The 27815-nt window shown below is 31.6% G+C and overlaps 1 protein-coding gene across 1 annotated transcript; it reads left to right on the forward strand.

Moving 5' to 3' along the window:
- Window positions 1-1288: 1288 nt before the first annotated feature.
- On the forward strand, window positions 1289-22261 carry LOC124360355 (alpha-tocopherol transfer protein-like). Its single transcript, XM_046813907.1, has 7 exons — window positions 1289-1439; window positions 17268-17414; window positions 18855-19014; window positions 19855-20104; window positions 20284-20394; window positions 20594-20702; window positions 21258-22261. Exons 2-7 carry the CDS (start codon window positions 17273-17275, stop codon window positions 21404-21406), a joined length of 921 nt encoding a protein of 306 aa, XP_046669863.1. The 5' UTR covers window positions 1289-1439; window positions 17268-17272; the 3' UTR covers window positions 21407-22261.
- The last annotated feature ends 5554 nt before the right edge of the window (window positions 22262-27815 follow it).

The raw sequence follows: 27815 nt of genomic DNA on the forward strand, positions 1-27815 counted from the left end.
TCTATTGCAAAATTGAAAAGTTATATAATAGTGGCCACGTTTATGAGCTATACTAAGTAACTAACGTCACCCGTAGCTGTTTATAGACCGCTTTTGCTGACGTTCTGGTTTATGTAATTGCCCCTGATTTGTGCTTTCAGTCTGGGCTTCCCGAGGCCAATTACATAGAATTACGGAACTTATTCAAGTGTTCCAAACACACAAACCGGTGGTGCAAGTGTTGTCTACAAAAGCGTATCCAGTGACGCCTCATTGGCATGCTCCAAGCCTGAGGACCTTGAGTACAGACTGAGACGAGACAGGGTACATAGAGGGAATTCCTCACATTGTTCTTTACTGATCTCAAGAATTCTACTAGCTATCCATATGAATATAACAAATTATACTCATTCTGGAGACCACTATCTTTGTTCTTTACTGATCTCAAGAATTCTACTAGCTATCCATATGAATATAACAAATTATACTCATTCTGGAGACCACTATCTTTGTTCTTTACTGATCTCAAGAATTCTACTTGCTATCCATATGAATATAACAAATTATACTCATTCTGGAGACCTACTGATACGTAAGTTTCTTACAATAATAATAACTGACTTATTTCTATGCCTAAAGACACTTCACCATCCAGGTGCGATAATACTAGGTGTTGGGCAAATTGATAAAGTTACATAAGGATGGAGTAAGGATCAAGATGAAATTTCTCCCCATAAACATTCCTGTCCTCAGAGGTGCTTGGGAGTGAGTATTCATGTTATGATACCAAATAGCGACCATTTTTGACATTACCGAAACGTCAGGCGTGTTACCACCATCTTTGAACGGTTTCTTGGTAACTCTTTAAAAACGTAGGTAAAAGTACTGGTACTATTGTTTAACTATATGAAACTGAACATGAAGTAGTAGAATGGATTACCTCCAACAGAGTATTCATATTCACACAAACTATAAAAATGAAAATCACAAGTCTTTAAGTAATTTTTGAAAAAGAAAGGTGGTTTTATTTATAACCTTCAATTATATCTTAAGGTATCCAACTTGTCCCAAAAAAATTATTCTTTTACTCCGTACCTTTACATTAAATGGCAAAGTAGATAAAATTATTATGAACAAAACAGTGTTTTTAGTACATCATAAGAACTTGGACACAAATTTAAGGATTTTTTAAAGCGAAGTATCAATGATCAGCGAGTGGTTTTATCCGGAGGTGAATTAGGGCGAAACCGCGGTACAGGAGATCCGACCCGCCTCACCTTGGAGGCCGCGCCGCGACATGACGTGTCAGTAAGGTGCTCGGGAAGCCGCCGAAGGTGAGTGAGACATTCGGTTCTGTTGCAAAAACGGAACCTGCTCCAGAGAGTGGCGATAGGCTAGTCACACACTGACTGTTGACTGTTGACTGTTGGTCTCGAGCAACTCTAGTCTGTCCAACAACAGTGAGTATATTTAGACCTGATTTACATTTTATGGTACTATAGAATAGGTATTATATTCTGATAAGCGTACTCTTTAATGCTTTCTTCGGATATTTGAGGAAATAATTGTGTTTAAAAACTTGATCTAATAACTTATTAATTCTTAAAAGGCTCCACAGTCTTAATATATGAGTTTCTAACTTTTTATAGAATATTCCACCGTGAAGATAAAAGGTAATAATGTTGAAACTACAGACACTTAAAAAGTTTTGCCTCGCGCTCTTTAGAGTGAAAGTGAGATTGCTTCCTCTTGATCCTTTTTTAAACTTTTATCTAATGAAAACGTAATCTTTTCATAGAATTACCTGTAAATGTCTGAAAAAACTTAAGGTTTTTAATTTTTAATTAAAAAATTATAATATACAGAGTGTCCATTTAAACTGAGTCACAATTGGTATATCAACGTCAAACGTCTAAACTTAAATTGGGTAGGCTAAGAGCGCACATACGTAATAAAATATATAATGTAATATCCCATACTTTCTTTTTATTTTGAATAAAGAATAGTTTTTAACTATTTCAATCTTACAATTTTTTTTCTTAATTTACCTGCTTAGGACCTACAGCTCATTCAAGTATTTAATTTCATTTGTTTCCATATTTAACCACTATTGTTGTAGTTATTAAAAAAACAAATCGAGGAATAACGTTATTGTTAATGATAAATATTGTGTCGAAGATCAGCAATAAAACTTTAATGTAATTAAGAAATATCCGACATAAATATACATTTTTGAATTCATTGGTATTATAGCTACAAACAAATTTGAATTCGTTCGAGTTTTTTGTTTTGCTGTTTAATATGTGTTATATGATTTAAAGCACAAGAGCGAAGCTGTACGGCGAATCATATTTTATCATGTGTTTAATGATTGAATGGTTTCCGAAACATGTAACTTTTGAGAACACCTCACGGTTATTTTAGAATTTGACAGAGGTAAGAATACGTATTTAATTATGAATAATAATAATGCAGCATATAGTTAATTTATTTATATCATGGTAGACATAAATTGATATTCTAAATTCCAATTTTAAATAGCGTAAAAATGTTGGTAAAGTAAACCCTGTTTAATCTTAGTTGTTTTGTGTAAAGGTTCTATGGTTCTAATTGTATGCCTACTCTGAGTTCACATACAGTAAAATCACGTTTATTTAGATAATCACAGATTCTATATATATATTATATATATATATATATAATGATTTTGTATATATATATTTATTTATTAAAAAAAAATTATTTACATAATAACAACGCCAACTCGTCATGCTCATTCGACCCCTGGCACACAAGGTTGTGATTACTGATAGCGTGCCTTACTCGTTGTTACAATGTCCTGGCACTGCAGATTTTGCATTAATCACATCCTGAACGAACAAGTTTATTACCATAGTGTTTCGAACAGTGCTTTTTTTGCCTTTACATGTGGAAACAGGAAGTTGAGGTAAAAGTTAATTTACCTCTTTACCTTGATTAACAACTTCGAGACGTCTGGACAATATTATGATAAAAAATGATAACACTTTGCGTGTCTCGTTATAAAACTTGTCTATACAAAAACGAGTGGTTAGTTTAGCCGTGTAATTTGCATGGAAAACATCTCCCTCAGTACGACGTTTCTACAAAAGAGGGCAGGTATGAGAGTAGATTAAAGGAGCCTCCATGAACATTGTTTAAACCTCCACTATCAATGCAGAATAAAGAGATTTTACAACTGCAATCGTTTGTGCAGCCTGAGCAACGACGAATTTCGCTAATACTTAATTCGATCGACTTCATTATAAATTACAAATTGCGAGCAACTACATATTAATATTTATTTACCCTTCATATTTTTATACACAAAGGCTTGACTTTAGGCCTAGTACTGACCATTTAGCCAGTAGTGTGGCTAGTATAAATATAAATAAAACAATATAAATGGAATAGCACAAAGAGTAAAGCACTAACAAGTGCAACCATTATTGCCATTATATAAACATACTGTAACCGGAATTACTGTATGCTCTTGTTAGTGTTTATAGCCATAATATCTACCACTCTTTGATATTCATACAATGAATGTCTCACAAATTTTAAATAGTTCATCCTATATAGGAACGTAGACATTATTGAATTTAGAAAATCACGATCATGCTTAGAAAATTGAAAATTAACTTTTCAGAGTTGTTATCAGTTGAATTCACTCCACATTAAGTACTATGTGTTCTTGTCATATATATATATATATATATATATATATATTAAATAATCAAACATTTATTGTAAAGTCAAGGTGAATAATAAATATAAAGATTTAAAAATTGCTTCACTCATACAACAACAAAATCCCATACAGACATTCATATTCTGCATTGTTCACCACTATCTCCCCCCATTTTATTCGGTAGTCTGTTCTCCCAGTCAAAAAAATCCGGTATATTAATATATATATATATATATATATATATATATATATATATATATATATATATATATATATATATATATATATATATATATATATATATATATATATATATATATATATGACGCTGAATAGCGTTTAAAGCGAGTTTCAAACGTATTCAGAGAAGGCACATTTTTATCTATTTTGGTGAAACATTAATATAGTGAAAATCTGGATACGAATAAGGCTATTTATCGTACTGTGTCTCTCGATCTAGTAGTTTCTGCCTCTAGTCTCGTACGTGAATGTCTAGGCCATAGAAAAAACTTAATCGTAAAGCTTTGACAGAGTCGCAACATTTTGAAAGCTGGCCTACAATGCTCTAAGTTTTAATTTTGTAACGATGTGGATCGTTCGTTTTGCAACACTCTGAAAATCTAGTTGGTCGCAGATGAAACTTTATCCACCAAGCCACAATAAACTGTCATCAAAACCTGAATAGAGTAGTGTTTTTATATAATTCAAGTCCATTGATCTCAAATACAAAATATCTAAAGATTTTAGTTATAAGAATTTGTTTTCAGGTTGAGGCAGTATGAATGTTGATCACTATACTCTTGATTGCAACGTAGACGTCTTATTTTGAAATTTCACAGAGGTCATAGAAACAAGCAACAGCATGCTTCACGGTGATCTAGTGTATTAATGATGAATTAATGTTTTACTATAGAACAGGATGAGAATCGGACTGAGATTGGATATTTGAGTGACTCCATAACTTATTTTTAGAGCTCTTTGATAACTGGAAGTAGAAACAGGTAGGAATCAAAATCATCTTAATAATATGTTTTCAATGTTTGCAAAATTAATGTATAAGTTTGTATTTTCTTTTCTTAATTTATAAAATACTGTATTTCTTTTAAAATAATATTTATAGAGCCCGAAACATGATACAACTGGACTAATTTCAGCTTTCCTCCTCAATGCTTGCTGATGTAATTGGACAGATATTGGTAAGATGAAAGTAAGAGGATAAAAGTTAAGAGATAGTAATCAGTGGAGCATTATTGTAATCCTAGACAATCCACCGCTGAGCGGTCCCAGGTGGGCACAGTTCCCTGATACCATTACAGCGGCCGTAATCTATCTTTGAGCGACAACTAAATTGTCCTATTAGTTTATTTTTCTCGTAAAAATTTGTGAACAACATAATGCTCAGCTGTCGTTACATTTATGATAAATGCGCCTAAGTATTTCTATAAAACGACGTTAAATGTTTGAATCACTGAAGTGAGCAAAGGCTAAACGAATGTATACATTGATCTAACTTTAAAATAATACAATAAGACGTATCTGTTGTCTTGAAAACCAGTCGCCCACTCCTTCTCATGAATAGGCAGTGAGAGTTATATAATGTCGTTCAAACATGCTGTGGCACTTGTGGACTTACAGCACACTTACAAAACACTTATTTCACTTTACTTTAAACGGAAAGCCAGTAATCTAATAAGCTGTTTTAAACTACTGTAATTTGTTTTTAATTAACATATATACCTCATTTTGCGTAACACGGTTTGCTAGTCTTAGTATCTTGAGCTTTCCAAACAAATGGTTTAGGAGACCAATTCATTACACCGGTAATTGACTGTTTATATTTGGCCGAGCATTAGCAAAGCATATCACTCAAGGGACCTGAAAACGGTCACTTCCGCATGTGTGTCTATCTATCTGGCTCTCTATGTGTATGCCTGTCCGGACGCTATCTCCAGAATTTACGGGAACGATAAAACCGCAGCGAAAATAAATGTGTAAGCAGACTGAGTACGGTTTCATATCAAATATCATACAACATTTAACATGTGACCTAGTAAACATATGTTGCCCTAGGAAATGAGCTATAACCTTGAAATATTGCATGTTTCTTTAGTACAACCCGTTTCGTGACACACCTTGTTGTATTACACCTTTCGTTGTATATTTTGACAGATAAAATTTCTTCTTGCTAATATTTCATACAATTTCCCAAATTCATGAAAATACATTCAAAAATCTTAATTTACAGTACGCAGTGCATTAAAAGGTGAACAGAATACAGTTTTAATTGCCGTTTATCATTTTACAGTTCAATTAATCAACCTGTTGTTATCGAGATAGTTGATTAAGATTTAAATTGGAAGAATATTTTATTAAAAAAATATATTCAATTTTGTGTAGGAAATTATATAAATCTATTGCAACAATCACAGACACAATGTAAATTGTAATTTTAAAACAAAGAGTAAAAAGGAACTATAGAATTGAAATCGTTAGTCCACGATTAAAGAGATGGACAAATGACACGTCCGACTGTTGCAGTTCTGTGTAATTTATTTTGTTCATCAGTACATCCATAAACGTCGAGGGTTATAAATGTCTCCTGTTTTAAGGTTACATCTGTTTAACCGAATAACTACAACAGTTTAATAAAACTCCCTCTCCCCTCCACTACGGCTGTATACTCGTATTACTGTCTAGCTAACAGCCAACTCACAGTGGGGAGTGGTGTAGAATAAAATGAGCTCCATGACCGATCCCTAGTCAATTTGTGCAGTGACCAACATTGACCTCATCCCTATATTATCTTAAGCCCCTGCTCAACACAATCCTCTCATTAACTTAAATTGACAGCTTAATCCTTCACTATACATAACCTCGTAACCAACCCAATGTAAATGATTAACTTATCTCCATGGTCAACTTAACCTTCTGTTATATATTACCTCCTTTATCAACATAATGAGTCGTCAATATGGAGTATAGACACTGAAAAATAAGTATTTATGAATAGAGATGGGTATATAATAAAAGACCATGATTAACTGCTTCATCAAATTATTCACCAATTCCCTGGTATTGATAAGTATGAGAAATTTTACTCAGATTATTTGTTAATTGTAGTACAGACGGCAACAAAAACTTATTATCTAAATATCTTTAATTAATTTAAACTTAAATATTAATTATACATTATATTATGTTTGTAAACAAGGCTCACTCATATATAGTAATGTTAGTAGTTAAAAATTACGAGCTCAGAAGTAAGGGTGGGTATAACATTAGGTAATATATTCCCGGTTTCCGAGAATCTCTGACTTTGAATATACTTGTACGGTTTCAATTAGATCCTACTGATTAAATATGTCAATCACATCCGCAGCAACCTTTTCTTGCAGAGATTACAAAAAGAAGTTTTCAGGAACTCAACACTGCAGCGCTGTATTATGTGCTGTGTATTCTAAACAAATAACTCTAACTACAAAAGGAAATAACTTGAAATTAAACAGGATGCGTTAAGAAATATCTTCCAGCAGGTTTCATCAAAGGGTTGTTTCTGGCATGTAGCAAATAAATTACGCTTTTTCAATTTTCTATGAAATAAAATCGCTATTTCCGCCAAAAAGTAGTTATTTTCCTACACTAAACGTACTATACGAGTGAAATCAATTTCTAGTGTGAATATTATTGTTATAAAAGAAAATCTGGAGGGATCCGCTTGTCTCCAATATTGGCAATGCGCCAGGAGTGGGTTGCGGAGTGAAGTAAGTTAGTTTGCTGTCAACACTCGAAGTGCTGTCCCGACGTCTTACATTACATTACACTCAGGCTATAGGCGGAATCTTATATTCTCTATGATCTTATATTTAAGCAGTGATAAGACAGTGAGGAAAAGTGTACAAGTAACTTTGAGGAAAACATGCATCATCAACACAACACAGCGCAGCGCACGTGTCCGTCACCAATCTTTATGTTTGTTATTTCTACATTGGACCTGAGCCAAGAGTTGAGACCCAGCTTCTACACTGATAAATGCAAAGTTTCACAACTAAATATTTTCCTCCTAAACTAAAACGATTAATTAATTACATCACCACAAACAATATTAGTGCATTTAAAAGCGTACAAATGAAACAATTAAGTTTCTTAATAGGTACTTTAAGTTCGTTGGAGGTACTCGTATATCATTTTCTATCTTAATGGTGTAATTTTAAAATGTCTTTATTTAAACACCAACATTACTTGGTAATAAATAGTACATCATTTAATACCAAATGTCGGATTTCTTCAACACTGACGAATTATTTCTTCAGTTTTCCGATATATATACACACAAACATCAACAGTAAACTATATAATATGTAGATTGTCAGTCGTGTAAAATTCAGTTTATATCGAAGTCTATGAGAGACTTAAGCACAGACTTTTATGTATTGAATATAAGTAATTAATGTAGGGTAAACTTACCACTGATTTTAGTTTCTAGAACACGTTTTAAGTCATTTACAAAAATTTAAAATATGTAATTTGATTACGAGAATTAGTTCTAAAAACGTATATTTTCAAAAACTAAAATTTCGTTTCCAACTTAGTTTTTTGTTTCCATATTTCCCGTAAAAAGTTCAACTTCAAACTGAACATTTTTAGCGTTTCCTAGCCTACTTTATTCTAGAAAATTTTGAAATTTATGTTTAATTTAGTCTATTACAATGTTTGAAGCTAGGTTCACGTAGCTTATAAGTAAATATAGTTATTGCGGAGAGAAAAGCACAGGTGTATAAAATTTCGAACATCTGCTCCTATTACACAGTCAAACGAACATGACAGTCAATACGAGCCACAGCCGATATGATTGGAAATTTGCGACTATTCTTCTTGTAAGAATTCCAACGAATCAATGAATTTTCCATTACATTACTCTGGAATTGAGTTATTTTCATAATTAAGTCTTCTGATGAAATTCCATTAATATTATTGGAGGTATAATTAAATTCTCTAGTTGCGTATTGTACTTCTTGCTAGAGCAGCAGTTTTGATTGCTAATGATCAGGTTTAATATATTTTTACTCTGAGGCTCACCGTGTTACAAATTTTATGTTTACTTCTCAAAGAAAAGTGTTAATAACCGACAGTGCTAGCAGTTAATTTGAGACAATTTGATAGCTATTTAAAAATAAATTTACTCCTTTATTATTGTTTATAAACTCTTGTGACATTACTTATTTTACCAAATGTAATACTTTACATTACGTATTAGAAAACCTTTATAACATTGCGGTTTAAATTAAATAATTGTATAAAATATTTTATAACTCATGCTTTACAAAAAACATATATATTTTTAAACAAAAATAAAGTGAAACTTAATAATATTAAATTGGTTTTATTGGTATCAAAACAACAACCAAGTCTAGTATCATTGCAAGTATCTGTCAATTTATTCACTTTTAAATTTTACTAATTAATATACAAATATACCTCACAAAATTCTGCATCTATCCTACTTTCATTTCACCAGACATATATAATGTTACTTAAAATATAACTAAACATTTAGTAAATATATTATTTTTTTTTTAGGGGAATCTTTAAATATCTAGTTATTTAGTAATGGTATCTTAATTTTCATCTATATTTTGAGACTTCTCACTAAAACTACGATATAATATTGATTCTACAATATTTTAAATAAACTTTAGTTATTTGTAATAACGCTAAATATAGAGCAACCTTTTTTAGATATTTTAATCTATTTGGGGATTATAAAACCACATTAATTCGTATTTTCACTATTTTATTTTTATTGGTTCACTTAACATTTGTAAACCTTCAGCTGGTCACGTTTTATCTAAATAATTCGATGATTGTGAACTAACATATGCATATGTTCATTACTTAAGTGTTACCCGTGGCTTTGCTCATATAATCCGTAAATATGATTGATTCATCGACTAGAGTTATGAGCTAAGCTTTTAAGTGATTAAATTTTAGATAGCACGGCCTGTATATACATCATTATTTGGAACTTTCACCTGGGGCATATCCCAAGGCACCTCGTTGTTATGCGATAGTAAAAGTATTACATTCATATCTGCCCATTCCTCTCCGCCAGGTGTAGATGATTGTGCCCTCCAAGAGGGCAAGTACCAAGATACTTTGTTAAACAGTGTGATGTAGATTATTATTCCTGAAGTTAAATTTGGGAATTATAGGAAAAATCCAATTAATATCAATTCCATCGGTTTCACTGCATCATGGTTGTAAATCTATTGTAGGGGTATTGAGATTTAACTTAATATGGTGACCCCAACTATACGTGAAGTTGGTGACACTACTTGAGAGAAATACGTATCCAATTCAAAATCCAATATGGTCCAATTCCCTCTCACTTTATTCAAGTTTATTTAAACTACATTATAGTAGGAAAGAGAGCGTCAGAAATCTAACGCAAATGGTTACTCATTTGCACGTATAGTCATATACACCTACTGATCACGAGAAAATTTCTTAATTCATCATGTCAATAGACGGAGGATCCATATAATAATGTCTTGTACAGCTAGAGTTTTACTCTCTTTACAACCATTTTAAGCTCTTCACAGATCAACGAATCAGCTCTTCTTATCAATACTAAATTACGTAAACCTTCTTGTTTAAATTATCCCAAATGCGTGTGGCCCATAATATGAATCTAAATCCATTGAGAACCAATTGTATAACATTGAGATGTGTTCAAATGGTCCAAATGAAATCCAAGTCGTGTCACTGAATATACTGTCTTACGACAGGGTTGTACAGAGCTATACCTGAACATCGCGATAGCTCTCGGCTTACAACGTTAATTGCTATTAATGGAATGTGAACTCACTAGATCCTAGGATCGCCCCTCCTTGCATAAAGATCTGTTGCAATATGGAATCATAGGAATTATTTATTTTTAACACGATTTGTTCTCCTAAGATCTATACGGATCGTCGATTCTACCATGCCAACTAGATCTGTAAACTCGGGACCACCGCTAGGATCATAATTACTTCAATACGTAAACTGGGAATCCCCGAGGTCAGTAATTATATTGTTTTCTTGTCTTTCAGACAAAGGTTAATATTGTGGAGTTCTCAGTAGTTATTAAACAACCTTTTAAACATATGACGACATCAAATAAATTCAAGAATGAACAATCTTCCCTATAGTCAAGTTAGTGGAATACTATAATTTGTACCAGCATGCAACATAGTTATAAGTTGGATTTGTTTAAAAACACAAACAGGCAGAATACATCACATTGGTTTTTTTACTTATTTGTTACAATTCATATTATTTTAGCATCCCATATAACAAATGTACAAAGTCAAACTGGGTAGCTTTAAAAAAATCACTAAAGTATGTAAATATGTAAATTATTTACAGTTTTATAGAAAATGTGTGTGTGTGTGTGTGTGTGTGTGTGTGTGTGTGTAAATTACTGTACAAATATGTTTTTTTTTATTTTGGCACTATTTATTATATATATATATATATATATATATATATATATATATATATATATACATAAAATTGTATAAATGGCAATAGCCTTATTTAATTTCAATAAACATTGAATCGCAAAAAGTACTTGCTCCGCCGGGACTCGAACCCGGATCTCTCACTTGCCGGGTGAATGTGCTACCATTACACCACAGAGCGCTTACTTTTTCCGATTCAATTGTTTTTTATTTGGCCGTATCTGTCACATATGCGTTTAAGTAAGCAAACTAACATATGATCGGAAGACCAAATACCTGTCAAATGACTTTTATTTACATTAAATTGTATAAATGGCAATAGCCTTATTTAATTTCAATAAACATTGAATCGCAAAAAGTACTTGCTCCGCCGGGACTCGAACCCGGATCTCTCACTTGCCGGGTGAATGTGCTACCATTACACCACAGAGCGCTTACTTTTTCCGATTCAATTGTTTTGTATTTGGCCGTATCTGTCACATATGCGTTTAAGTAAGCAAACTAACATATGATCGGAAGACCAAATACCTGTCAAATGACTTTTATTTACATAAAATTGTATAAATGGCAATAGCCTTATTTAATTTCAATAAACATTGAATCGCAAAAAGTACTTGCTCCGCCGGGACTCGAACCCGGATCTCTCACATATACATAATATATATATATATATATATATATATATATATATATATATATATATATATATATATATATATATATATGCTTATTTAAACGCATATGTGACAGATACGGCCAAATACAAAATAATTGAATCGGAAAAAGTAAGCGCTCTGTGGTGTAATGGTAGCACATTCACCCGGCAAGTGAGAGATCCGGGTTCGAGTCCCGGCGGAGCAAGTACTTTTTGTGATTCAATGTTTATTGAAATTAAATAAGGCTATTGCCATTTATACAATTTAATGTAAATAAAAGTCGTTTGACAGGTATTTGGTCTTCCGATCATATGTTAGTTTGCTTATTTAAACGCATATGTGACAGATACGGCCAAATACAAAATAATTGAATCGGAAAAAGTAAGCGCTCTGTGGTTTAATGGTAGCACATTCACCCGGCAAGTGAGAGATCCGGGTTCGACTCCCGGCGGAGCAAGTACTTTTTGTGATTCAATGTTTATTGAAATATATATATATATATATATATATATATATATATATATATATATATATATATATATACATATGATCCTTGTGAATTTGATTTTAATACAAGCTTTAGTAATAATCAATATAAATTTTAAATGATTAATAAGTTAATAACACTCATACCACATGTATAGACAAACCTTTAATTGAATACTTCCGTTAATATTCTGATAAAAACTCTGTACTAATTAAATAAGTAAAAAAGATAATGACTCATCTGGACAAAATACCAAACAAAAAGGGACAATGTCGTTGTGCGGCGAAGCAAGGCCAGGTCAGAACAAGGTGACCGGCTTTAGTACTGTCAGAGAGGTAGACCGTCTGGATTATACCGGTTTAGGCAGGAAGTGAGCTCAATGTTACACCGTCTATGTCAATAACCTGTTCTTACAGGCATGTCTGGTCCTAAACTGAATTTATTTAACAAAACTAAACAGGAAATTAAAATCTCAATCTTATTGTAATTGAAGAAATTACACTCTTTACAGTACAATGAACAAAGTAAAATATTCATTTAAGTTATAATAAGCAATGTTATGATGAGATTTTTTCATATCTAAGGAAACTCTAAATTGCAGTCGTGAGAAGTACACGATATCATTGTATCCATATGTTTACAAACCATTTCTGACTCATATACTAATGTTTATGTAAATGAGTTAGAACAAGCAACTAAAATGCTTATGGTTATTTAAATCTTGTAAGATGTTGCAAATAAATATAAAACATAACTCGAATAAAACAGCAGATGGGAGAGTAAAAAGATTGAATTGACATTACAACTGATCCTCCTGATCCTTAATGAGTAATGAAGTGTCTATATCTTTGAAAGTATTACGAGTGATCATACCTAAGCCCCGTTATTTGATATTTCGAAGTGATAGGTACACTAAAGTCTATCTTTCATCCACCTCTGGTAGAGATTAGATGAAAGTTTTTGTCCAGTATTTGTTATTAAAGCCTCATTAGGAACAGTCAGCGTTACGGAAGTTGCTGAGGTAACACCTAAATATGCGTAAGAGTGTGTTTATCCATTGTAATAACACTTTAGAACTGTCTTCAAATTTAGCCCATTCCTACCTTAATGAAATAGCTTATGTGAATTTGTTATTCGGTATAATCTAACTACAACTTCCATGCATGCCAAGCACACTTTGAACTTCCGTAAAAACCTCTCAGTATTCCGTCTTTTCTGTGCTGTAAAACATATACTTACTGGTAAATTAATGAAAGACCAATGTCTTTAACTATAGTTTGTTTTTTGTAGTTTAAATAGACCTGTGTAACATTTAAACTGACTTTTAAAGTGATAAAAATAAATATAAAAGGTATTCATGGTGTAAGAATTTTAGTTACCGACCTTATAAGCCAAATAAAACCGCAGATGGAGGTGAAGAAAGAATTGCATTGGTATTACAACTGATGCTACTGATCCTTACCACTCTAAAACTTGGCATCCAATATGGAATCCAAATTGGGTTATATGTTCTGCAATCCGCTTCAATCACGTAAGTGCTTCTGATCTGCGAAACGAACTTATCAAACGAAGTGTTTGGATAAGATCAAGATGTGTTGATAATTTTCTCTTTGACATAGAAGCAATTCATTAGAGAATTCGGTGATTTTAGAGAGATTGTCCTGTATGTCGAAAAGTGTATATTTTACACAACTACACTTAAACAATTATGGAAAAGTAATGAGTAAACTACCGTAATCCCAAGCAGATTAGAAGCTATTTATATTGTTGAACTAGCTAAATATGTGTTATATAAAAGTACAAAAATATGTGCTACAATTAAATAACAACAAAGAAAACTCCGGTTTACAGTGCTCGCGCCTTTGTCCTCACAAGTTGTCATTTTATTTCACGTGAAGTAGATGTTATGTACGCTCAATGTGAGGAAAACAGCATTTTACTATGTTTACATTATCGTATGTTTGTTTGTGCGTGTATGTTTTTTCAGCAAACGTTCCACCTTACAGAAAAAGCATAATGTGAGTACAAAAGGTTATTTGCCACACAGCTGTGTTTTATAATGTCTAACATGACTTTAGTAAACTGCATATGTTCAGACTACAGCGGTAAAAAGGTAGTTTTGAATCGCACAAAACAAACAACATTATTTTTCAAGAACAAACACAACTCCTGAGCTTTGCTTCTCATAACAACCGGATGTAATATTTGTGTACTTCAAGTTTCTATATGTTCTTTAAACCGTTCTAATGTTCATTGAATTATGTATCATTATATTTTACAAATTACTTATAAAAATAATATTTTAAACACATTCATCCCACTCAGAAGCACTAATTATTAAGGTATATTGTACTTTAGATAACTCAGATTCCCTAAGTGTAAGAACGTGCAAGGAATCAAAGTTCAATACATCTTTATGATATAATAATAATGTTATTTGGGAGCATATGAGCACAGTCATTTCCGGTAAGGGAAAGAACGAGATTTCTATCAAATCTATACAAAAGTTGATTTGAAAATCAATGCATGACTTAATAAATCTTCTATTTTCATAACGTAAATTCAGAGAGGAGACAGAGCTCGTTGCACAAGGGTAGTCACACATCTGATCTATAACTTCCGGTTACAAACAAAGGCACGCTGCCAGCCAACCGACTGACCACACTGCCCTGTCTGCTGTTTTGTTTTTTGTTTTTTTTTTTAACAGGAAATGAATATTTTACTATTTCTACTAATCATTTTTCCATAATTATAAGGAAATTGATGTTTGAGTTAGCCCCTTTGAAAATTTTTTCTAACCAACAAGGTTCGATTTAGTGTGTCAGATATTCAGATTGACCGTGTCAAGTACAGATCTGATACTGGAGTCTTTACTACACCAGCCACACACTCCACATATCATAATCCTCTTCAACAAAGGTTTTGCTACATCTATTCAAACATTTCCATCCTTTCATAATTAGTACGATTTTATCAAGTTTTACAAGTGTAACTAAAAACAACGTGTTGTGGTTAGCTATAAAATCAAATCATGTGTTTTCCCCTTTAATTGTGAAGGAAAATATTAAATTTTCATTGGTATATATATATATATATATATATATATATATATATATATATATATATATATTGGTCAGGGAGCCTGCATTGACCATTTACTTAGCATGTATCCATCATATACACTGATACAGATACATCATCCTGACAGTAATACTCAAAAAGATTTCACACACTCACTAATACTGACAAAAAAGTGTTAAGGCGTAAGTTTCCTTGAGTATTAAAAAAATTTATATTTTATGAATTAGCACTTACGTCACAAGCACTAAAGAGGCACAAATGGGTACAGCAAATTACTTATTAAATGATGCAATTTAATCTATTTTACTTTATTGGTACAATTATAATTTTTATATTTCAATTAATTCATTCCATATTCATACATATAATTTAATGTTGTGGAGTAGAGTATCAAACATTAAAGTTCGAATCTGAGATCTTAAAGTTTATTATATTCTTTAAACTGTTTTAATGTATACTCTTATGTTTCAATATGTTTTATTATTATGTCAATATGGAATTACTTTAATACGATTAGAAATGAAGGAAATTTATCTCGCTCAGAAGTCCTAATTTTTCAATATAAACTTTATTAGGTTTAACTCACTAAGAACAATTGGAAACAAGGAAACAATTGGAAATTGTAATAAAGCCTTATCATATAACAATCATTCACAAACTTTCTCGTTTATAATATTAATGGGATAAATTTACATAAATTAATTGATATTTCACAAATGATGAACAAACAACTTTGCAGTATTTCAAATTACATTAAACCAACACTTAAGTAGACACTAATCGTTAATAACAATCTGAAAAAAGTAGAATATTTTGAATTAATTATTTAATGCGATTAAATATATCACTAACACAACGAGTAAGCATGTTTGAATATTAAATAACAATTGCTTGACAGCTAATCTCACAAACTTTTCCTACATATCGTCCTGTTGGAATTTAATAAAACCATATTTTACAGTTCCAGTTGTTCCAGTCAAGAATAATACTAATATGTCAATACCATTAGTTTAGAGAATGAGTGAAGAGAATAGCAAAATTACTTGTAACATATAATTAATAAAATATATCAGACTGATATTTCAGATAAAAATCGACAGTAAAAAAAAAATACTATTAAATGATTTTTTAATTTACTAAACCTGTTGGTGAGGACGGTAAAACGCACTCGGGGCTTCCATAACCGTACATTGTACAAAACTGCCATGTTGGCTCTCTTATGTTTCGTGTATAAAATAAAGCCTTGGGTAATTTTTAAAATCACACGATTCTTATAATATATTGCAATATCACTGAAATTAAAAATTTCTATCGGAAAATAATCTATAATATTACAGTTATTACGAAATATTATTTGGAGGTAATAATAACAAAGAACACTTTACAATATTGTTTACGTGCTCAAGTTCAAATCAGTACATTCCAAAATAATACTGCAACTGTACACGATTGAGGGTTAAGACTTTAACTTAATAAAACTCAAATTATAATAATTTATTATTAGAAGGGTGTTAATATTCTATTTCTATTTACTGGAAATACCATTACTTTATATCAATAATTTTTGTATTTAACTATGAAGTCAAGGAAACATTTACTAATTTGTTAATCTCTCGTGCGTCGGAATGCACTCAGTGGACTTTGATTTATATATTTACAAAAGAAAATTCCAAAACTTTTAGAAATTTATATAATTTCACATATTGTAACTAACAGACACTTTATTTAAATAAATCAGAAGCAGAATTAAATTTTGAAGTTCACGTGAACAAGCCCCTAAGGTTTTAATTCTGTCCTTGGCCCAATTTTAGTACCACGCTTTAATTAAGCTTCATCTTTTTTTATGATTCTAGAGAAAATGATTCAATACGAACCACCAAGTACCGAAGTCCTGGAAAAGTACTACCAGGAGTTAGGAATCACCGTGGAGACCCTGGAGAGAGATGTGGCTACGCTGAAATCCTGGATGGAGAAACAACCGCATCTTCCAGACAACGTTGGTAAGAAGAAAAACTGTGAATGGCATAAATCAGAACACCGAATATCACTCTGTAGTACTAATATTCGATTATAGATGATGTTTATAATACAACCCTTTAGTAGGCTTTTGAAATTTGTTGTAACAGAGAGGTTGATTATTTATGTCAAGAACCTTAATCTGTAACCTATGATGCATATTTAAATATTTTATGAGGTTTCAGATGTTCGTTATCGATAAAACGAAAACTTGCAAATGGATAGAAATTCTGGGTGTAAGTGATGAATCACGGCAACAAGAACTGTCGAGAAATGTCACAGTATTTCTTTGAAGCTGCCAATTTCGCTATCAATGCATAGTGAATATATTGATACCAATTTCCAATTAGTTTCCCATTACGTATTTTGTGGTGATACACAAGTACTTAAGTTGTATTAACTATTACATCACATACAAATGAACACTATCTGTTTTTAAGGATACATCTTTTATGATAACCTCACAACAACAATTTTGATCATTTCAAATACAAAACTACTATGAAATTAAAGGTTCTCGCCCGTTAAAATGATCAAGGACGATTCGTGCATGGTAGCTGGTTTAGCGAGTACTTTTTATTAATATATCTTACTTGATATTATTAGGCCACTGACACATATAAAAATGTAAGATGACCATATATATATATATATATATATATATATATATATATCTACATATACATACTAATCATAAATATTTACTTCCATGACATTATGCATTTCACACGAAATCGATATTTTTAATGTTTCATCGACACAAATTTCAGCTTCTCAGAGATATCGTTTTATAGCGGTAGTGATCTACATATATCATTCTACTCATGGGAATACAATAATAGTTTTACTTTAAAGTATTCATAATATGAATTTTTCCCAACAATACTTTGTCGTCATCATTTGTATAAAGATGTAGTATACGTGTTGGTTTAACAGTGACAGTAATGACTTTCACAATTTACTTAAGCAAATAATTTAATTTTTATTATCGAAAATCATTATAGTAGTCATTGTTTATCAACAAATCTTTACAAGATCAACTTTCAGTAACAGGAAATGAAGAGAAAATACGAAATTAACTAAATTTTTAAGTAACTAGTGATACAAGGTGTTGGAGGTTTGATAGATTGCGTCGCGGCGTTGGAGTTGATTGAATTGTTCCGAATATTTTGCATCGTTAACTAGTGTTGGGTTTAATTAGTTACATTATATCACCTGCACCTCAGTATGTTCTTTTAAAGTCATTTAATATTTAATTTCAACTAATCCCACCAGTCACTTTCGAAACATATATTTCACTACATACTACAATTTAGCTGACTTTTGAAATAATAGAATTATTACACTAATAGTGTTTTGGTACAACTCAGATTATTCATTGTCTTTTATATTGCATTGATTACTTTTTTGTGATACCATTATAGACAACGAAACCCTGGAGAAGTTTTTAATCCACTCCAAGAACAGCCTGGAGCGAGCCAAGAGCAAACTGGACTGCTACTACACGGCAAGGGCAACTATCCCGGACATGTTTCATGATAGAGACCCCCTGGACCCCTCCATAAAGAACATCGCCGAAGTCGCGTACGTAGTATTTCTAGTCTGCTATACTTGTTAAATATCATATTCATTTTGTAACAAACTTTCCAATATTTGTATTATTACTTTATCTTACGTAAAGAACAAGGCACGTTACACCAAGTGTTGCATAACACTTAGCTGAAATCTTTGAATGTACATGGATTCTTGTCTATGTACAAATAGAGTGTTATGCCAAATTTTAAATATACAGCTGCAATCTTTTTTAGATATTTTTCGGATAGTTACGCTACAGGGGATATGTCACATGTGAATATATCAAATAATAGGAGTTTGTTTACAAATGTATTTATTGTACTATTTCCTCGTTACAATCGTTGGTTACTCATAGCACTATTACACAACGACTCGCTAGCACTCAGCCAATTCCTATGCAGAGACATGGACCATTATTGAACTTGATTTTTCCTATATATAAATAAGTATTAATATATTTTAAGTCTATATCACATCGGTCTTGAGATGACCTTCAATTAAAGGTTTGTCAATATATGTAGTATAAGTTTTATTGGCGTATTAATATTGAGACAAATGAAACTTTTCCAGCCGTTCCAGCCTTCGCTGACGTTCTTCCAACAATAATCCCATTGTTATATGTCATAATGCTCTATCAGAAATTCAAACATTTTAATGTTTTCATATCTACTTTTAAATGACATTTTCCTGTTAAAATAAAAGAGTCACTGGCTAAAACGTACTGACAGTTCATAACATCCTTCGAATTAAATTTTGCGAGTTAGATATCGCACGATACATTATGTTTTACCGGATTTGTATTTTTTTATGTAATTCACTATTTGACTTAACACGAATGTTTATCCTCAGTATGTACTGCACGTGCCCCAAGACCACTCCAGAAGGAGACCGGGTGACTATCATCAAGACCTTTGACCAGGACCTGAAACGTTTCGACATCCTGGCGTGTATCAAGATCGGTCTGATGATGTTGGACGCCCATCTCGCAGAGGACCTCTGCAGGAAACACTTGGTAGTGTTTGACTTCGAGGGAAGCTCCCTGGGACATGCCGCTGCCTTCACCATACCCGTCATTAAGAGAGCTTTGCAGCTCTTCTTGGTAAATGAGATACACAATTTTACTCATAAACATTTTTAGTAATCTGTGAACCAAGTACATTATCGATATTAATACTCAATAAAAATGTGTAAAGTAACAAAATATCATCGCACTAATAAAAATTATTGAGAGTGTAAAATACTATGGTACAGTTTCCCATTGATCGTTGGTCTTTGCAGGACGTACTCCCTCAAAGATTTGCTGGTTTCCATGTGGTTAACGCTCCATCGTATTTCGAGTCTATCGTCAACATCTGCAAGGGGCTACTAAACAGCAAACTTTCTCAGAGAGTAAGTTTCATAAACATAATAACAACACGCCGTTTGTAAGTTATATAAATGACAATACTCAATGTGCACTAAGTCGCTAATTATGTAATTGGTTACGCTTTAAACTGGAGAATGAGGGAAAGATTGCTGTATGAGTAGAATTTATTTCATAGATATAAATCCACAAATATTACGCTTAAGTCTGATTTCATTTTTACAGGTGTTTGTGCATGGAAAGGACATGACTACGCTACACCAGTACATCTCCAAGGACGTATTGCCTCCGGAGTATGGGGGTACTTATTCTGCGTCCATCGAGGAACTCCGAGGTACATCATTTTACATTTATCATCGATAAGTACCATAAGTCTTTTAAGTTCCTAATAAAATAGCCTAAAATATATTTACTTATCATAATAGCATATAAGCAGTCACCACCCGGATATTATTTGTAAATGTGTCATACAGTCAAAAACATGATGCTTAAAAATTATATTTATTTTGCCAAAAAGATAATTTAATCCTAAAGCGAGATGTGTTAGTTTAAAGACTGACTATATTATTATTTATGAAACCAAACCTGAAGCATTTTTTAAAAAGGCGAGTGCTAAGTGTATATCAATCAAAATAATCCAAAGTTAAGCGTATCTAGCCTTGTTATTTCACATTTAAAATCTGATCTATATTGATTACTTTGTAGTATATTTGTTTGTTCGCAATCTAAACAAGGTATTACGCGGTAATGTAAGCGTTAAGAGATAAGCGGAGTTTTATGAGTAAACTGCAAGTTAATAAATCATTTTGAGTGAATCTATAACCATGCATTGCTAATCAGTGAATACATTGACTAGTTATAAAATACTTATTGCGTGTGATGGCCGCAGTGATGGCGTACCAGTCGTTGGTGGAACGCCGTGACTGGTTCTTGCAGCAGAACAAGATCCACTCGGACGAGGACAAAAGACCCAACCGGAAGTTGAATGGGATCGACCAACAACTGGAAGGTTCCTTCCGGAAAATTGCCATCGATTGATCGTAATATAATACGTTGGTCTATTTATTTATAGAAACCTTTTGGTGATATTATAAATTAATATAAAAATAAGCTAATATCCTTCCTTGATTTATGTATTCAGTTTAATTCCTGTTTTTGCAAGTGTCACTGTTCAAAACTGTTATAGTAGTAACTATTAATTGGTGGATCCTCAGACAAATAAATACCGTGTATTAAAAAGTTCTTTACAATGGAATGTCATTATCCAACATGTCAATGAGATGTATCAGTCAACGATTTGTTAGTTACTAATAAAAAAAACTGTTGTAAACAAAACTAATGTGTTTCATATAAGATATAGTAGGGGAATAATAAATCACTTTAGGTGTTTTTTATTAATTAAATTTGATTTGCGTGTTTTGATATTTTATTTGGAATTGTTATAGGTTTGTTTACTTCCTTAAAAGCCAACGTATGTTTTTTTTTAAATTGAGTAAATATCGGTCGTTTTTAAAAATACACTCCTACACACCTACTACCCTAAAATGATTTGGAATTGTTCTTAAAAGAATGCTAAGGTAATTTATAGAAATTAAAAATGTAATATTCAACATTTTCAGTTTTAAATTTTGTTAAAATATTGCATTGTTAAAATTTGATTCAGAATGCCTTTAATGTTGAAATTATGTTACATGAGACGTAACATAATTCCAATAGCATAAAAATATCGGCACATTATCGTGACAAATAGTTATTAAATGCTTTGTTTGAATTCCTTAATGTTACGCTAAAAAACATGTTATCGCTAAACAGTACAGGATCTTTAATTTGCTGTAACAAAACGCTATTAGCTCTTGGTATGTTATGCTGATAAATAATAAACATTAAAAGTAATTTTGTTTGGTCATTGAAGTCCCTACCATTCAGTATTATTTAAGATTATTTCCCAATCAACCGTATTTGCTATTATTAAACATTTTAAGTGATCTTTTAGTGATTTTACGATATACACGGATTAAAAGTTATTATAAAAAGGATTGTTTAAAAAACGAAAGAGAGAGTATAGAGGTGGCAGGAATAACAACGTGTGAGGCGCCTCGCCGACTTGCATGCCGATGCTGCTCGGTCCAGGAATAATACAGCTTTAGCATAAAAGAGCAACCCTCATGAATATACGGAAACTGCGCCATTAGCATTCTCTTTTTTCTGTTCTCATGGAGTTCGCGCCTATTTTCCACCACTTTCAAGAAATCCTTTATTACTCATTGTTAAATATAGAGTATTAAATATATGATAAATCAGTTAATGTGTGTTAAAATATTGTTCAAACAGTTATTTTATAGCATGGTGGACTATTTTAACCATTAAAAGTTTAACAATTCTTTTCATTTCAATGCGATTGGTAATATTTAACAACCTAATAACTTATCCAATGCAATCAGACCAATCATGTTAAAACGTCTGTCTCTTTGTTTCATACGCTGTGCTATTAACTAATGACCATCTCTGACGTCATGTCAACCTTAGGTAATAATACGTTAACACATTCCTCAGGCAATAACACTTAGTCAGTAACACACGGGACAGTATATTCATTCTACGTGTGACTCGTAACATACAAAAGGTTTGGCCGGTCGTATCAAAATTATTATTTAAAAAGCGCATTTAAACTAATCCGCTGGCATTGACAGACAAAATAAATGGAGTTTTATCGGAAGTAATTTTATATCCAGGACGTACACATTTACAAAAACATATTAATAGTTTTATATTTGGTACTAAATCCTAAACTAGTTTCCCATTGTCCTGTGAATATGTAAGTAATTTGTGATTAGCAAAGTTTACAGGGAGGTACATATTCATTGTAAACGATATTACTCTGAATAACTTAATTTTAAAAAAATGAACTCTAATATTTTTTATTAAATCTCTTAACGCACGCACGCACGCACGCGCACACACACACACACACACACACACACACACACACACACACACACACACACACACACACACACATATCGCTTAAAACAGTACATCATAAATCCAACACTATTGGCAAATCTAAAGATATTGGCAACCAACTGCGTTTTAATATATGTATCTCATAAAATTATATTTACTTACACCGCGATGTTTAGTCATATAGTTTTACTCTGTAAATTGACATTAATTGCTATTTGCGTTATTTTATGTAAAATTTGAAATAAATCAAACACAATCTTTAACCATTTATTTTATTAACAGTTTGTTATATTATTTATCTTTATTCAAACGTAAAATCCGATATTCATTTATTTTTGATTTATATAAAAACATACGAAACTCTGTAATATACAAATCAAATGATTATTTATACATTATTTTACACTCCATTCACCAATCAGTCAATTATTATGCTCTCAAAACCTAATTTTAGATGAACTATGTTATAATATACGTATTATAAACATTAAAATATATACAATCAGAGTTGGTCAATAATATAACTATAAGGGACAGAAAATATTGCAGTGCCTTCAACGTTTTGCAGACAATTAACATTAAAAGAAAGAGTAGTATGTGCAGGTGTTTTTAAAGGCATTCCATCAATTAAATCATTTAATTTGTTTGATTAATTATTTATTTTAGAATATAAATATGCAACTTCTAACATTTTTTTTATTTAAGTATAAATATTTCCTTAAAAGTAACTGTACAACTACCCAGAAAGCAAGGCAATCAATTACCCAGACAACACATTAGTTACATAATATTTTGGAATGAAAGATTTCCGAAACGCATAATCGAAATGTTTTATTGGGTTTTTTATCAATCGTCCTCCATATTGAAACGAGATATGGTAATATTATATTACTTTCTCTTGATTTGATACTGCAAACACCATAACTGTGCCAAACATTATTTTTTTTATTTACAATAAAAGAAGAATCTGAAAAGCACATATAGACAGTCAGATGGCAACCTAACCATTTCTGATCCAGTTTTATGTTTTTTTCTTTTTTTTTACATGAGTACAAATTCCAAAACATGACTATATGCTTCGTGAACATTGTATGTAAATGGTAACTATTACTGGAAAAGAATTCCATCGACTATTGTTTCGTCATCGCTCCTCATGCTAGCTTGTTTTTTTGGAGGTAAAAATGGGAAGGTATTAAAAGGGTTAAATATATCAAACTATTTTTTTCTTCTTAGACCACATTTTTCTTAACTTGACACACTTAAACTGATCGTCAGACTGCCAGATACAGAGATTTAAAGTCGCAACTTGTAAACAAATAGTTGGTCTAGCTTAGCTAACGCTTACTTAACAATTATTTACATGTCTAGCGGTTGATTCAGTACATGGAAATTGTCTCCCAGCATCTGGACCATGAGCTTACAGGTACTCAAACTGTGTCTTTTTTTGTTTTATGATGTTGCTGCTTGAATGTCTGATCCCACACAAGGTTACTGTAAGCTTGCCACAGATAATGGAAGACCCTTCCAGTAATGGTACATCACAAAGCCTATTTATGGGATGCTTTATTATACTCTCTAATGCTACTAGATTTATGCTATATGGAGTGTCATATGGTGTGATTTTAGTATTTATTTAGTTTTATAACATGTGTACGCATATAATGTTACTTTATTATTAATTATTTGTATCCTTGGTTCAAAATTTTCAGCTTTTTCACCTGGAATGGTGGAAGTGGTGTCTTACAATTATGAGTAACAATCATCATACAAATATACATAATAAAGCAAATTCCATATAGATATCGTTTAAAAAAATCAGTCAAACAATAGATGACTTTGTAATAGTACGAGTACTCGTACGTTACCTAAAATGAGTTTAATAATAAAAGGCTAAATAATGCTACGACATTTTAGATCATTACAATTATGTCTTCAAATCTTAACTCTTGAAACCACTTTTAAAAGCGGAAACAAGTTTAGAAAATTATGTAAATGTGAGAAAAAGAATTATGGAGCGGACGTTGGTACTTACAATAAGGCTCCATTTTAATTCACACAACTGCCACGCTTGAGGTGGGCAAGGCAGATTGTCTGCCTCCGGCATGTTCTGTAGCTCTGCTTGTCACATTGTCTGCCTTGCTGCTCACTCATGTGGCGGCCTTAGCAATTCTTAGCAACAATTCACTTAAAAACCAGCAGTACTGGTGGCCACCTTTACTTGAACACCGTAAAAACAATATACAACTGAAAATGTTAAGCCCTTATTTTTAAACGTAGAATAATGTGAGATATTAAATATATACTTAATAAGCATCCAAATGCTCTTTAATGTGTTTGAGGTATGTATTAGTTATTGAGTAAATATCCTAAACGTGATACTTCATCATTTAAATATTGCAAAATTATAAATATTATAAGAAAAACTAAATAATTAATATTGTTATTACAATTGGACATACCCCACATAACACTGCAACCAAAACTAATAGTATTCTTATTACAAGGTAACACTCAACGTCGTTTCAGTCAGTTCTTATAAAAAGGTGACTAATAAAGCACAAAATTTGCCTAAAGTAGTTATAGAGATGTCACTTGGATGGTATGTTTAAAACATCCTCACTAAATTTCATAAAATCATACACTGGGAGTCACATTTCCCACCAAGCTTTCAACTGTTAATTCTTTTTTAGATATAAGAACTAAGGAAGTTTCTTGTGGATTTAGCCAATTACAAAATTTGTAAACAAAATACAGGGATATTTTATATTACAGTTCTTGATGAAACAATACCAAAGACCACCAGATGACCAGTTACTAACCTGTTTGTCCAAACCGGAAATTTTTCAACAAAAATAACATTAAACCTCTATTGGTTGCTGTGCTTGTGGATTCAATATAGAGATCTCTGTAGTTTTTACCACTCTTCTTTTGTAATCAAGATCATAAAAATGAATTGTCCCATAATGGGGTACCTGTTACGTTTTTTATCTATTGCAAGAACCAAATTCACTACCCACAACATATGAGATATACTGACCCTAATATTTACTTATACCGGAATATTTATCCAAAATAAAGATAAAATTTACTTATTGTGTATTATATTTTTTATTTTATGTAAGATAAATTTAAAATACCCAGATTTCACTTATTTTAGCTTATATATTACTTATCAAATCTTTTATTGCATAAATACACATATATTTACCTTTATTTTTGCATATTAAGATCAAATGGAAAGCTTATTATTTTAAAAATGTATTTAATGTTTCTCATATTTTTTGCTTGAGTATTGTTTGAACTGATAATATATTTAACTTCGATATAAATGTACTATTGTATTTTCCATCTACTAACACGCGCTAGAGGTTAAATGTAAGAAAGTTCCATGTGGTCCTAATTTCGTCTTAATAAAGAAGTGTTTCTATTCCATTCCATATCTTTATATTTAGTGACAGTTGAGCAGTGTTTGAATAAAATTCCTTGGGATACTAAAACATTATTTATAAAGAATATAAAGAAAAAACTGAAAACATATACACAGGATAGTAGCAATGAAAGAGTTTTTAAAGTATTTTTAATTTGCCATCGTTCAGTGAAACAAGAAATCAGTAACACTACGTTTCGAGATCTGCAATCTGATCTCTTCTTCAGGTAAAGAACTAACGTAATACATAATTACAAACTATGTTAAAATAAACAAATCTTACCAAAGCGTTGTGGCACGCCTTAGTCAGGAATCACAACCTAAATGTTGTTTTTATTAAGTGCATGTTTATAGAGTAAGTGAAGTTGACAAACAACATGTAGGTTGTGATTCCTGACTTAGGCGTGCCACAACGCTTTGGTAAGATTTGTTTATTTTAACCTAGTTTGTAATTATGTATTAGGTTAGTTCTTTACCAGAAGAAGAGATCAGATTGCAGATCTCGAAACGTAGTGTTACTGATTTCTTGTTTCACTGAACGATGGCAAATGTCCGGAAAAATCCTGTTTCCTTCACAATCCTTTCATCGTCAAAAATAACCTTCAAACAAATAATTTTTAATTTGTTTCTCAATTAGCTTATTGCTATTTCGGATAACTTTCAAATGTATTGAATCTAACACATTTTAATTTCTAAATGTCCCTTTGAATGTAAATAAATCTACGAAAGTTTACTTAAAAACGCTAGTAATGTTGTCATACATTGAAATAAATAAGTTAAAACCCTCAAAAGTGACGTAATATGTTATGAAATAAATTTATTTAACAATGTCTAAAGTAGAAAAATTTTAAAGTAACATTTCTATACTCATCCAAAATTAAAAATATTAACCATTTAACTGAAATTATATGAAACTTATTTCAAAGGAATAAGGATCTTAATCAAATAATTCCAAATTTAAATTAACATACATTATACTTAATAACCACGTTAAACTGTTTTGCACGGTAACTTTTTGTCTACGCTTTCTTAATTTACTAATATCAGTACGGAAGT

The sequence above is a fragment of the Homalodisca vitripennis genome, chromosome 4 (assembly GCF_021130785.1).
Source record: "Homalodisca vitripennis isolate AUS2020 chromosome 4, UT_GWSS_2.1, whole genome shotgun sequence".
Taxonomy (NCBI): Eukaryota; Metazoa; Arthropoda; class Insecta; order Hemiptera; family Cicadellidae; genus Homalodisca; species Homalodisca vitripennis.